Source organism: Myotis nattereri (assembly GCF_964212035.1).
Source record: "Myotis nattereri genome assembly, chromosome: 3".
NCBI lineage: Eukaryota > Metazoa > Chordata > Mammalia > Chiroptera > Vespertilionidae > Myotis > Myotis nattereri.
The window spans coordinates 2,187,332-2,202,087 of record NC_138077.1 but is presented as its reverse complement, the minus strand read 5'-3'; the positions used below and the strand labels follow the sequence as shown (position 1 = coordinate 2,202,087).

The window sequence follows — 14,756 nt, the reverse complement described above, 5'->3', positions numbered from 1 at the left end:
AGGCTGGTCCAGGGCGCCTAGGAGTCAGGGGTCAGGTGGTCAGGATGATGGATGCCAGCTGGCCCAGAAGATGGGCACCAGGAGGTCTGGTAACATCCGACGATCTGGAGAACAGATGCCAGGTGAGTGTGTGAGCATCTGTTAGGGGTTCATTGGGGGGTTGTCTGGAGGTCTGGTGTGTGTCCAGATGCATATCGAGGCATTGACACAAGACCGGAAAGTTCAAAACAATTCAAGTTCCCAGGCCAATTAGAACAAGGACAGGATCCTTCCTCGGGCCTTAACTTCATCACGTTAGCAATTTTAGCAGCTTGGTTAAAGTGACTCCATTTATATATCCCCTATCGTCACTCTTGCCTCAATATTTATGAAAATTATATAACTTGGAAATATTTTGATATTGTAAGCATGTATTCACAAACCATATATAATTTTAGTATCCTTTTTTCTCATGGATTAAGGAAAAAGTCAAGATACTAAATTATATGCAAATTGTGAGTATGTATATATAATAAAAAACAAACACAAAATAAAGAACTAGCATTATTGAGTGCCACTGTGTCAAGCAATTGTTCTAAATACATATATATTAACCTCCTTATTCTTCCTAACAACCTATAAGGCAGGTGCTATTGCTTGTAACACCGATTTTATAGATGAGAAAACTGAAGCACAGAGAAGTTATATAATTGGGCCAAGGTCACCAAAAGGACTGGGATTCAAGCCTGGCAGCTCAAGCTACTGCCTGGAAAATACTGGGAGACGACACACCCAAATCCTGACAACAGCTGCCTCTGGGGGGTGGGGAAAAGGTCCGTTACATTCCTTGTTTTTTTTTTGCATTTTCACAAGTGTTGTGTGTTTTTTTTAAATAATGAGTAAAACTGTACTCTAAAAGGATGAGTTAGTGAGTAAATCTGTGTTCATATAATAGATCTGAGCAGGAAAAACACACACGTTTCAATGGACCGCAGGCCCCCATTGTTACAGCCAGGTAATTCCAACCCCGCACTCTGTGGGCCAACTCTGTTCTGCACAGAAGCGACCATTAGAGCAAGCGCCACTGAGGGGGAGCAGGTGGGACACAGGTTGTTTTCATGAAGCTAGTGTTGGGCCCTCAGCTTCAGTGCTGCGCCTGCTCAAACCCCAGGTCTCCCATCTTAGGTCTGATTCTCGGATTATCACACTACCCAGAATCAGGAATCTAGCTCAGCCTCACAACCCACAGATCGCCGCTGTACTCAGGTGAGATGGGGGGGGCGCAGTCAGGTCCCAGGTACAGGCACGTAGTGTCTGCTTCTGGAGCTGTGAGGTTCGTGTTTGTCGGTTGTTGTCGTTTTTAAATACAGCGTGAGGAGCTGCGCTTGGAACACTTGGGGAGGTTGGAAGAAGGGATACAGATGCTAACGACGCCAGTGATGGACGTGACGTGGAACAAATGCCACCGTATTTATCCACGTGGACACTGTGAAGCTTGGGGCCTGCGTCCATTCTACAGTAAGCTTCCCTTGTGATCAGACCTGCCAGCGCCACCTGGTTTAGCAAGGACTTCATTTCAGGTGCTCTCAGCCCACCAGCCCCGTCCCCAATCCAGCGTTTCCCTCCCGCCCCTAAGGACTACAACTCCCAGCGCGAGGGGGCACCCAGCGCATGCGGCCTGACGACCTACGCCTACATTTCCCAGCGGGCCGAGCGGCTACGCTGACGCACGCACGCGCCCTCGCACCTCCCTCCCAGCCCGGGTTTGACCTCCAGCGCCCGGGAGAAGATGGCCTCGCCTGCAGCGTCCGGGCTCGCCCGGCAGGTGAGACGGTGGAGGCCCTGAAAGCCGGCGGGAGGATGCCCCCTGGGGTGGCCGCGCCGGACCCCTAGAGCCACAGCGCGAGGCCACAGCTGGGAGCGTGGCCGCCGTTCAGGGTCGCGGAGCCCGGCGAGTGGGGGCGACGCGAGGCGGCTCGGGCGGCCGCGCACCCGCACCCCGGGCGCGGCGGGCGGGTGGCGCGGGCCTGACCTCGGCGGCCTCCGAGCGGCTCCGGGGAGCTGCAGGCTGGAGGCCCCAGGAGCTGGGCGCCCGGCTTCCCCGGGTTGCGAGCTAAGGACACTGCCCGCCCCCCGGTCGTCCCCCTCCCTGGGGCGTCGCGATCTGACCGCGGGGGTCATGGTGACGCTAAGGAAGGGCTGTAAAGCGCAGCCCACGTTCTTGTAAGGAGAGTGAGATGGCAGCGTTTCAATGGCCCGTCCCGCTCGGGGGAGAGCGAGATCCGAACCCACGGAGTCACGGAAGAGGGAGGGGAAGCCCGGGCCCTTCCGCTGTTTGCCCGCGCGACGCTCTCCGTGGCCTGACCTCTGACCCTCAGGGAACTTTCCCGCGAGAGCCGCGGCGTCTTTTCGTCCTCGCGGCGGGTTTGGTGCGAACACTGCGAGCTGGGGTTGCAGCGCGAAGGTGGCCCGCGCCCCGGCAGGTGGCTGCCCCTCGGGGGAGGAGCTGCCGCCGCAGAACCGGGCCTGCCCTCGCACCGGACCTGCCCCCTCCCCGGGGCTGAGCCTCGTCCCCAGAAGGCGCGTGGCCTCTCGGAAGGTGCACCTCTTGCCAGTGGCGGCCGGAATCCTGCCGCTTTGCAGTCACATCCTGCTCACGGGTGGTCCTATAAATGCCGAACGTCTTCCCTTTCTTTCTGAAGCACCAGTTTCCTTGTTGTTCTGTGTCCTGTCTTCTCTCTGTTCTGGAGTGCCGGCCTCAGCCTGGCCCAGCAGACGCGCTGGTCCGCGGAGGCAGCTTCCCACGCAGCTGGGCGAGGCTGTGCGCCGGGAGCTCCCTCCTGGCCGAGAGCAGCCCGCCCTCCCTGGGCCGGTGATGACCCGGGAGAAACCAGCCGTGTCCACGTCCTGTTTACTGTAAAATGACCTCGAGATCCGAGTGTGACCTGCTTTCCTTTTTTCAAAGGTGCGATGCTTCAGCACGTCTGTGGCCAGGCCGTTCGCCAAGCTGGTGCGGGTAGGTCGGCTTCTGTCATCGCAAAGCGGAGACGGGTCCAGCAGCAGTGCCGCCAGGGCCTGGGCTTGTGCACCGTTGTCGTTTCAAAACGTGCCGTGTGCGTGGGGCTGGGGACGAATAGTGTCCATAACCTTTAAACGGGAGAGTCCCGGAACCCGGAATGGTGATGGGGAGAGGCTGGCCTTCCCCCTTCACCAGGGGAAATGGAGACTCCGGGAGGACTTGTCCCGTGTCACTCCGCTTGGTCCTGGGCTGCCCTGGAACCAGACTCATTCAGAGCCTGAGCTTTTCTCCGGGGCCACGGCTGTTCTAGGTGGTTAGGCTGAAGGGGTTGGACACCGTCTTTCCTAAGGCCCTCGCTCTGCGGGGAGGAACTGGAGGGTCAAAGGTTGATCGGCCGGGGGAAGATTGAGAATTGCCATTCAGGATAGCTCTGACAACATAGTTAACTTGTATGCCACAAAAAATGTCTTTTTATTTTTTTTTTATTTTTATTTTTTTTAAATATATTTTATTGATGTTTTACAGAGAGGAAGGGAGAGAGATAGAGGGTTAGAAACATCGATGAGAAACATCGATCAGCTGCCTCCTGCACATCTCCCACTGGGGATGTGCCCGCAACCCAGGAACATGCCCTTGTCCGGAATCGAACCCGGGACCCTTCAGTCCGCAGGCCGATGCTCTGTCCACTGAGCCAAACCGGTTTTGGCAAAATGTCTTTTTAAATACAGCTATTTAATTCTGCTATTGACAGTAGAATATTAACTGATTTTCCTTTTTGTCCCCTGCCCCGCCTTTTTAAAGCCACCTGTTCAGGTGTACGGGGTCGAAGGCCGCTATGCCACTGCTCTGTACTCGGCTGCATCTAAACAGAATAAACTGGACCAAGTGGAAAAGGAACTGTCAAGAATAGCGGTGAGTGCTTTCCTGCCCATTGCTTACTACATTCCCACTGGGTTTTTTTCTTTAGAGAATGACCTGGGTTGTGGGATGGGGTTTGACTAAAACCGGAAGTCGGCGGAGACTTAGAAAGGAGCCTCTTGCCTTCAGACGGTCAGTGAGAGTGAGAGAAAAGTGTGACGCTACAGGCATCACTAACTGTCCATTGGCCAGCCCCGATTCCAGAATCTCTTCCTGTATGTAATCCAGCAGTTCGGGGAAATGTTGGTTTGGGGCCACACATTGCAGTTCCCCATTAGATGGCGGTGGATCAGAGACAGGCCCCAGGCGGGCGCCAGGGAGAAGCTGCTAACGCAGTCACTGAGGGCGGCAGGGGGGTGACAGATGGAAGCAGCGTCGGTCACTGGATCCAGACGTGTGTGGGTTCACAGAGGGGAGACAGAGGGGTCTCAGGTGCCTGCACTCCTGTGTTCTGCCTGCTGTCCCTCCCAGACGGGGGGTGGGAGGCTGTTCTGAAGCACCATGCCCCCCCGGCTGGGCTGGTTCTCGAGCTCTGAGCGGGAGCACAGGGGGTCACCTGAGCCGGAGAGGCCCCTCCAAGGGGCACCGTTCAGGTCCGCACCTGAGTGCTGGCCTTGCCAGCATCCTCTCAGTACGTGAAAAACTAGGGCAGGACCCATATTAAATACGTTAAGATATGCAGTGAACTGGGTTTTTGGGGTGCATACTTTTTTATAGTCTCTGTCGAAAAGCAAAAGTTAATTTTCAGAAATTTAAAAATGTCTACATTTTTTCAAGAAATAGTGTATCCTATGTGAAATCATGGTGTGGTGTATGCTTAAAGGCAGAGAAAATCATTTGATTGTAACTGTTCTTTGTGCTTTGAGAGTACCAATTTAATTCATTAAATACATGATCCATAAGAAGTGTGTGTGTGTGTGTGTGTGTGTGTGTGTGGCAGCTAGGATCGTTTATGCTCTAAAGAACTTAAAAAATTCTTGGCACTTTTAGCAACTCTTGAAGGAACCCAAAATGGCTGCCTCCATCTTGAATCCCTTTACGAAGCGTTCTGTTAAAGTGAAAAGCCTGAATGAGCTGACAGCCAAGGAGAAGCTCTCTCCCCTCACGGCCAACCTGATCAGTAAGTACTGGCTCTCTCCCGAGTCCCTGCACACTCGCTGCTGGGAAGGCCGTCCCGGGGCAGGCGCGTGGGCGTCGCCGCCCTTGACAGAGTCAGGCCTCCCCCGCCTGTCCTTTCCTCTCCCCAGTGACCGCCTGCGCATTGAGGTTTGAGGGGCCCTGGCTCACGATGCTAAGATGTGAGTGTCTAATCTCAGTATCTCAGTCCACGGCCACCAGTGGGATTCGCACCATCAGGATGGTCTGTAGCCTGGCTGTCCCTCTGTCCTTGGAGAAATTTGCATCCTTCAGTCCATCAGGTTGCTTTTCAAATCCCAGGTCAACTCAGAATACAAGTTCCAAAGAATGTGTATTTGTGCCACCATTTTTTAAGATACACAGTGTTAATTTGAGGATTTGTAGCCGAATGTTAAATTCTGAGACCTACATTTGAAAATCAGATGCAAGCTGTGATCAAAATATTCAAAGAAGAACTAACATTCAAATAAGAGCTAACACCTCTCCTCTCTATTCCAAAAAATCCAAGAGGAGTGAAGACTCCCAAGCTCATTTTACAAGGCCAGCATTGTCCTAATTCCAAAACCAGATAAAGACACTACAGAGAAAAAAATTATAGGCTAATATCCCTGATGAACACAGGTGCTAAAATCCTCAACAAAATATTAGCAAATCAGATCTCCAGCAATACATTTAAAAGATCATACGCCGTGGCCAAGTGGGATTTATTCCAGGGATGCAGGCTGGTACAATATATGCAAATAAGTTAATGTGATACAGCACATGAACCAATGGAAGGATAAACATCCAGCACCCAGTTATGATTAAAACTCAGCCAAGTGGGAATAGAGGGAACATACCGCAATATAACGAAGGCCATGACACCCCTACAGCCAACATCATACTCAGCAGGCAAAAGCTAAAAGCATTGCCCTTAAAATCAGGAAGAAGACGGGTGTCTCCTTTCACCTCTCTTACCCGCATAGCACTGGGAGGCCTGGCCACAGCAATCAGACAAGAGAAAAGGCATCCAATTGGAAACTAAAAAAGAAAAACATTATTTGTAGATGACATGATACTGTAGAGAGAGAGAACCCTAAAAATCCCACCAAAAAACTATTAGAACTGATAAATTAATTTAGTAAAGGAGCAGAATATAAAATATCCAGAAGTCATTTGCATTTTTATAAACCAATAATGTACTATCAGAAAGGCAAACTAAGAAAACAACCCCATTTACAGTCACATTAAAAAAAAAAAAAAAAACAACTAGAGATAACTTTAACCAAGAATGTAAAACACCTATACTTAGAAAATTATAAGACACCGAAGAAATTGAAGAAGATACAAGTAGATCATATACCATGCTCATGAATAGGAAGAATTAATATCAGTAAAATGTCTATACTAGCCAAAGCAATGTATGGATTCAACACAATTCCTATTGAGATACCAATGGTAGATTTCACAAAAATCTGTATGGAACCACAAAAGACCCTGAATAATCAAAACAGCCTGGTACTGGCATAAAAACAGACACTTAGATCAATGGAACAGAATAGAGAGCCCAGAAATAAACCCGTGCCTTTATGGTCAATTAATATTTGACAGAGGAGGCAAGAACATAGAGTGGGGCAAAGATAATCTATTGAATGAATGGTGTTGGGAAAACTGGACAGATACATGCAAAAAAAATGACACTAGACCATCTTACACCATGCACAAGAATAAACTCAAAGTCAATTAAAGACTTAAATGTTAGACTCAAAACCATAAAAATCTTAGAAGAAAACGTAAAGTCTCAGACATTTCTCGTAATAATATTTTTTCCAATGTATTTTTTGGGGACAAGGGAAATAAAAAGTGGGACTGCATCAAACTAAAAAGTTTTTGCACAGCAAAGAAACCATCAACAAAATTAAAAGACAACCCACTGAATAGGAGAACATACTCGCCAGGGATACATCTGATGGGTTAATATCCAAAATTCATAAAGAACTAATGCAACTCGACACACAAAGCAATCCAATTTACAAAATGGGCAAAGGACCTGAATGGACACTTCTCCGAAGAGAACATACAGGTGGCAAATACACGTGGAAAGATGCTCAGCACCACTAATTACAACTGTGGGACATCACCTCACACCTGTCAGAGCGGCTTCATCAGTCACACACGTGCTGGCGAGGATGTGGGGAGAAGGGGACCTCGTGACTGCTGGTGGGAAGGCAGCGGGTGCAGCCCCTGGAAAGCAGCATGGAAGGTCCTCAAAAAATTAAAGGTGCAACTGCCTGTGACTCAGCAGGCCCACTCCCGGCACTGCGTCTGAAGAGCCCGAAACACGAGTGTGAGAGAACATCTGCACGCCTCTGTCACAGCCATGCTACACCTCTCACAGCCGTGCTACGTGCAGTAGCCAAGCCAAGGTCTGCAGACAGCCAAGTGCAGGCGAATGACTAAAATGCTGTGGTGCATTGACACACGGAATCCTACTCGGCTATAAAAAAGGAAATCCTACCCTTTGCGACAGCACGGAGGGACCTGGAGAGCATTATGCTAAGTGCACTGAGCCAGTCAGAGAAAGACAAGTGCCATATGATCTTTCTTATATGTGGAACCTAATGAACAAAATAAACTATAAACAGACTCATGGAGGCAGAACAGGCTGACAGCTGTCAGAGGGGACGGGGCTGGGTGAGAGAGCTGAAGGGATTAAACAGATAAGACTAGTATATCTGTTTCAAATCTGGATAAGACACACGCCCCTTATTAATTTAAATGCATGTTGGCGCAGTCTCTTTTAAGAAAACAAACTAATACTGAGTAACAATCTCCTCCATTCGCATTCTTAAAGAGCATTAAATATAATATTTTTAAAAAATATATTGATTTCAGAGAGGAAGGGAGAGGCAGAGAGAAAGAGATAGAAATATCACAGATGAGAGAGAATCATGGATCGGCTGCCTCCTGCACACCCCCTACTGGGGATCGAGCCTGCAACCAGGCATGTGCCCTTGACCAGAATAGAACCCGGGACCTTTCAGTCCGAAGGCCAACACTCTATCCACTGAGCCAACCCAGCCAAGGGCTAAACATAATATTTTAAGGCCACAAATGACGCTTTGGGGGGTGACTATAATACCCACAAATGACCATTTTACATGAGTGTCCAGTTACTGAAATACCATCACTTCCCCAGATTTGCTCGCTGAGAACGGCCGCCTGACCAGCACGCCCGCCGTCATCGCTGCCTTTGCCACCATGATGAGTGTGCACCGGGGGGAAGTCCCGTGCACCGTGACCACTGCCTCGGTGAGTGGGGCTGTGGCCGCAGCCTTCGCCTGGGCATTTCGTGCATCACGCTTGCAGAACAAAAAAGAAAAAGTGGCTAAAATCAAGACCTGGGGAAAGGTGACCTGTCACGGAGGTTTGCTCTGTTCCGCCCGCTTCCGGGAGCCTGCGCTCCAGGGCCTCATGCACCTTCACGCGTCCCTGACGGGGCGGTTCCTGAGGCTGGAGACGGGGCTGAGGGTGAGGGACAGCGCTTTGTGCTCCGACGCAGGTGTGACTCTTCGTTAGTTTACTGAGACTCGGGTTTCCAGCCTTTGGGGGTGAAGGGGAGAGTGTGGGGCGCACAGGCCCTTGACTCTTGCTGACTTGATGGTGTGGGCTGTGATAGGCACCATTTACTGAACCCTTCCACGTGCCGGGTACCTTTGTAATTTACCGTCCACGGCCCATGCGAGGTTGAAGTGATTATCTCCATGTCACAGGCGAGGAAACCAGCCCAGGGAAGTTGAGTTGTTTGTTCTGGTCACAAGCAGTGAAGCCCAGATTTGAACTCAGACCCTCTCCACAGCCCATACTCCTTCGGATACCCCCTCCCCGGAGTTCATTTTCTTATCCTGAGTCAGTCTGTTCCTGCGCTTCAGTGTGGGAAACCGTCTGTGGGACTTCACCCCGGAGAGCAGCAGGTGTGCCCGGAGTCTCAGCGCCTGCCTCCTGGCGGCCATTCCTAGTCCATACGGCGCTCTGCGTCTCCAAAGAGCGTGTCAGGGACATTTCGCTTCATTTATTAATTGATTTTAGAGACAGAGGGAGAGACATCGATTTGTGGTTCTCCTTACTCACGCCGTCAGTGGTTGGTTCCTGTAAGTGCCCTGACCACGAAGGAACCACAACCTTGGCACAGCAGGATGATGCTCCAGCCTGGCCGGGCCAGTTTCAGGGACATTTACCGGCTCGGGGGCCACACTGTCCCATGGCCAGGCCTGGGGCAGGTCGCTCTACTCTTTAAAAAAACACACTTCCATTAGTGACTAAGGGCATCGACTTTAGAAATAGACTGATTTCCAATGTTGGCGCTGGTCCTCACTCCCTGGGCAACAAAGAGTGTGGGGCGCAGTTTCTTAGCCACTGTGAGCCTCAGTTCTCCCACACGTGAAGTGGGAATAATGACTGCTGGCCTCCTGGGGCGATGGGGCCTCCCAGTCCTGGGGGATGGGGCCTCCCAGGCCGATGGGTATTTTTCCTGACGCTGGGAAGTGTCCGTTTTGTTTCTTTTGTAAAAAAGGCTTATGTTCTTTTCAGGCTTTAGATGAAGCCACGCTCTCTGAATTAAAGACGGTCCTGAACAGCTTCCTGGCCAAAGGCCAAGTGTTGCAGTTGAAAGTTAAGGTAGGTTTATTACGTGGGGTTTCCTCGGGCTGTCACTCGGGACAGTGAGACGTCAGGTCTGCCCGTGCTGATGTGCCTGTCGTGGGCCTGGGGTTTCCCATCTCAGGGCTGCAGGTCCGCGCCCAGCGACGCCTCTCTCTGGGTGTGCTCTGTCCGTGCGGGCAGCACGCAGCCTCGGAAGCGCTTGGCGTCTTCCCTTTTGCTTGGTGCGAGGTCCGTGTGTGTTCACATGTCCAACCGGTTTCCTCCTAGACTGACCCGTCGATCATGGGCGGGATGATTGTGCGCATCGGAGAGCGGTATGTTGACATGTCCGCAAAAACCAAGATCCAGAAGCTCAGCAAGGCCATGCGGGAGGTGTTCTGAGCGCACTGCGGCTTCTGTCGGTGAAATGGAAAGTTTGGAGCAACAATAAAATGCTTCCTGAACAGAACATGCTGTTCGCTGTTCTTCACGTGGAAACACGGAGCCTTACTTTTATACGAGGGGCCCCGTGTACAAACTTGTGCACAGTGGGGTCCCAGGCCTGGCCTGTGATCAGGGTCAATCAGGTTCCCCACCTCCCAGCCACCTCGCCTCCTCCTTCCCTCCCTCAGCACCTAGCGCTGCCGCCGGTCACCTGCCATGTTCCGCACCGCCCCCTGGTGGTCAGCACACATTAGCGAGCGATCAAACTCCCGATTGAACGCCCAAGGGGAAATGTTACATATTAGCCTCTTATTATATGGGCTTGTTCTTGCAGTATCTCCTCATAAAAAGACGAAAGGCCCTTTGGCTAGAGAACCTGGAGTGTGTAGATTACTAGGACTCTAAGGAAGCTCATGTCTGTTAGGAAAAATAGTTATCCTTGTTGAGCCTCATTTTATGCCCAGCCCCCCGACACCTGTCTCTCTGGCCTCACTCACCAGGGCGGGGCTGAGCCTGGGGGTTGGGTGCCCGCGAACCAGGCTGCTGGTGGTCTTGGAGTTTCCGCTTTTAGTGTCCATCTCAAACAAGGACCCTGAAAGTGGTTCTCGGCCAGACATGGGCAGCCACCCCTCTCTGCTGCCTCCCAGTGCCAGGATCCACCCCATCACTGGCCTAGGGGGTTGGGCCTCCTGAAGTGCTGGGTGGTGCTCATCCACTTATTCTTTTGTGTGTGTGTGTGTGTGTGTGTATACATAGCTATAATAATAAAAGCATAATATGCTCATTAGACCGGACATCCTTCTGGACGAAGTCAGGGCTGTACAGGAAGCCAGGGTCCTGGGTGCCGGAGGGAAGCCGGTGCCAGCAGCCGGGGGAAGGAAGGCCTACTCTTGCACGCGTTTCGTGCATCATGCCTCTAGTATATTTATGTGTGTGTGTGTGTGTGTGTGTGTGTATAGTGATTTTTTTGTTAAACTTCACCCGTGGATATTTTTTCCATTGAGAGAAGAAGGGAGGGGGGGAGAGAGAAACATCAATGTGAGAGAGACACATCGATTGGTTGCCTCCTGCACGCACCCTGATCAAGTCCAGACATTGAGCTGCAACGAGGTATGTGCCCTTGACCAGAATCGAACCAGTGACCCTTCAGTCCTTGGGCCATTGAACCAGCCACTGAGCAAAACTGGCTAGGCTGTTTTTACTGAGGGAGAAACATCGATCGACTGCCTCCTGCATGCACCCTGACAGGAGCAAGCCTACAACCGGCCTGTGCCCTGACCAGGAATGTAACCGGCAACCTTTTGGTGACGGGGCGACGCTCAGCCAACTGACTCACACGAGCCCGGCCCGTCCCATCACTTGATGCGCTGCCCGTCCTGCCGGGGTCCAACCCCAGCAGGTCCAGGGGTCCCCAAAGGTGTGGACGGAGTCGGCGAGACTATCCACCCTCTTCCTATGGTGGAGTCCTATCCGTCCCGAGTGTGGGGCGCTTACCTAGGGGTCCCTGTTCGGGCGCCAGATGCCGGGGTCCAACCCCAGCGGGTCCAGGGGTCCCCAAAGGTGTGGACGGAGTCGGCGAAGAAGGAATGACACGGAGACGGAGTTCAGTTGATCAGCAGCCTAGCCAGGATCTCCAGCCAAGTTCTGGTCTGGATCTCTAGCGAAGTTCTGCTTAGGATCTCCAGCCAGGTTCTGTGTCCATGTTCTCTTGCTAGGTTCTCCAGATTCTCCAGCCAGGTTCTGTAGCCATGTTCCCTCGCTAGGTTCTCCAGCCAGGTTCTGTCCAGGTTCTCCAGCCAGGTTCAGTCACCAGGTTCTAGTCAGGCTCTCTTGCCAATTTCTGTAGTTAGGTTCAATCCAGGATCTTTTGCCATGTTCTCTCGCTAGGTTCTGTCTCTAGGTTCTGAGGCCAGTTTCTGTCCAGGATCTTTTGCCATGTTCTCTCCAGCGAAGTTCTTCTGTCTCTAGAGAATGTTCTGTGTAGGTTCTGTGCCTAGGTTCTGTCTCTCTTTCTGTCTCTTTCTGTCTTGTTACATCTGTATTTATACCAGTTGATTCAATCCTATCAATCTCTATTCCAAAGGTTAGGGTGTTTCTTATCTCCATTCCAGGGAGTAAAGATTATGTAGCTTAAGCATGATTGTTCGTAGTTAAAGTGATTAATTACCCGCCTGGCACTTAGTTGAGGGTTTTATTCCCTCCCTAACTTCAGGGGAAAATCCCTACCTGGGGAAACAATCTTCCTCAGAGAGGAGACCTTGGTTAAAACACATAGTGCCAAGAAGGTGAGCAAACATATTAAGGACAGTATGCCATATATGCCAGGTCCCTTGAAACAGCAAGGATGGACCGGCTCCTGACACCGTCCTGTGCCTTCGACCTGGTGTGAGCCCAGAGTGGTTTGTCTGCGATCCTGAGCTCTTAGGACATCACTGCCTGACTAGCCAGGGCCACTGGCCTCTTCCCTTAGACTCAGATTTAAACATGAAACAGCCAACACCACCATAGCTGCCGGTGTGCATGAATCAACATACCTTTTTTGTCAGACCGGCAACAAGTATATTTCTTGTGCCACAGAATTTATGACCAACAAAATGAGCAGGGCAAACCCCTGTGCTCAGAGACAGCCTGTCCTCCGCCCAGGAGTGGCCATGCCCTGCACTCACAGCGGAGGTGTGACCCCCGGAGAGGAACCTGGTGGGAGGAAGAGCCCCTACAAAGTCCACTCCACAAACGTGGGTTCCTCTCACCAGCAGGCCACAAGTTCCAATGTCCAGAAAGTTCCGTAGGTCAGGGCGGTGGCTTACCACCCAGTGAGTCCCAGGACACGGGCCGGCTGCTCTGCTCCCCGACGGACACAGGTGGGGTTGAAGCCGGTGACTCCGGCCATGCAAGCTGCTTCCAACGGCGAAGCCCCCCACTGGAGCCGGGGTCCCCAGAGGTCACGGAAGCATAGCGCCCACTTCCAGAGGCTCGTGCAGGCCTCACGCGCTAAGACGTTCGTAAACACCCGTTACCGGCTCGATGGCCTCACCCTCCGGCTCCTGAGCCGGGATTGATGGACTGAACACCTGGCGCAGCATCGTCCCGGACGGAGCGCACCCGGTCTCGCAGCAAAGCCTCGCCGCCGAGGGCTTGCTCAGGACTCCCGGCCCCTCGGCCTCCAGGGCAGCCTGTCCCGCAAAGCGCCCTCAGCCCGCGGGACGCCCCTCGGGGTGCCCTGCAGCCTCGGCCTCTCACCCGCGCCTCCCGGCAGCCGCCGGCCCCTCTGCAGCCGAGGAAGACGGGGTCTGGGGTGACGCAGGACCCCGTGCTCACCCCGCTGGTGGGCCAGCCGGGCCTTTCATCCCCTCTTCCGGCTGGTGCCACCCTGCCCCCCACCACACCTGGCACCTCAGCTGCCGGCACTGGAGCCACCGGGCAAAGCCAGCCATAGCTGATTCCCTGGGCCTCTTCCACGTGCCCCAAATGCTCCCAACCCACCTGCTCACCCAGCCAGACGTCCCGCAGTCCCTCCTGGTGGCCCCCAGGGAATAGTAGATGGCTGACTGCTGCCCCCAGAGCCCCCTGGTGGGCAGGGCCGCCTCTGCAGCTCAGAGCTCTGCAGGTCCATGGGCCCTGATGCCCCGGCCCCAGCAGGGACCAGTGTGCCCCCACCTGGCACCACATTGCCTCCTTGCTGTCACCTTGGCCGAAACCATGGCTTCCTCCTCGCAAACCAGCTACACAGTCTCCTAAGGGGACACCTGAGGCGGGCACGGTGTCGGGGCCTCTGGGTACTTTCCCAGGAGCCGGGAGCCCCCCCCCCCCCCCCGCCCCCCGGTGCTGCTTGGCCCCAATTCAGCTCCCCACCACCCCGCTCAGCGAGATGGGCCCCCCAGGGACAGACCCCGTGCCCGGCCTCCTGGCGGTACCTGATCAGAGAGCGGAGTCCGGCCGGTGGAGAGGAGGGGAGGGGAGCGGAGAGCGGGGGAGCGGACGCCTGGCCTCCTGGACTGGCCTGGAACGCGCCTCCTGGCAGCCCCTGGCCCGCGGGCTGGACGCAGGGGAGACGGTGGGAGCTGCAGCAGCCTCCTCCACGGGAAAGGCCAGGTGAGTCCAAGGGCAGAGCCGCCCGCCGGCCCTGCCCACAGACCGGGCTGCCAACAGGAGGGAGGAGGGAACCTCTCGTTGAACCCGGGGCCTCGGCCTCTAAGTCTTGGCAGCTGAGCCTGTTACCGACCAACATCCAGGTTCCCACACGCACCTGCGTCCACCCAGCGCACCTGCTGTTGGGAGGCCCACGCTGCACTCCCGGCCTCACAGCAAATCCCGCAAACCCGCAGCCTCCAGACCACGGAGGCCCCCGGGGGTGGGGGCGGGACAGTCATCTGCGGGGAGCCTCTTATCGCCCAAATCCTTCAGAATCACAGGAACCTCCCTGTGCTCCAGCCCATGGAAGTGGGGGGAAACGAGCAAATCTCCACACAGCGTCCCCCGTGGCCATCGGCGATGAGCCCGAGATCAGTGGTCTAGACTCTAGGACATTCTTCACAGCCCTTCCCACCAAGGAGACACTTTGAAGCAACTTAAACATGCACCCATTCAGAACTGTTGAGATAAATGAGGGAAACTAGGATGCATTCAGACAGTGGGATAC

At 53.4% G+C, this 14,756-nt stretch overlaps 1 protein-coding gene across 1 annotated transcript; it reads left to right on the top strand.

Moving 5' to 3' along the window:
* Nucleotides 1-1,369: 1,369 nt before the first annotated feature.
* On the top strand, nt 1,370-10,142 carry ATP5PO (ATP synthase peripheral stalk subunit OSCP). Its single transcript, XM_081085948.1, has 7 exons — nt 1,370-1,804; nt 2,945-2,995; nt 3,800-3,910; nt 4,907-5,036; nt 8,232-8,344; nt 9,623-9,709; nt 9,962-10,142. The coding sequence occupies exons 1-7, from the start codon at nt 1,769-1,771 to the stop codon at nt 10,073-10,075; spliced, it is 642 nt and encodes a 213-aa protein (XP_080942074.1). The 5' UTR covers nt 1,370-1,768; the 3' UTR covers nt 10,076-10,142.
* Nucleotides 10,143-14,756: the final 4,614 nt, after the last annotated feature.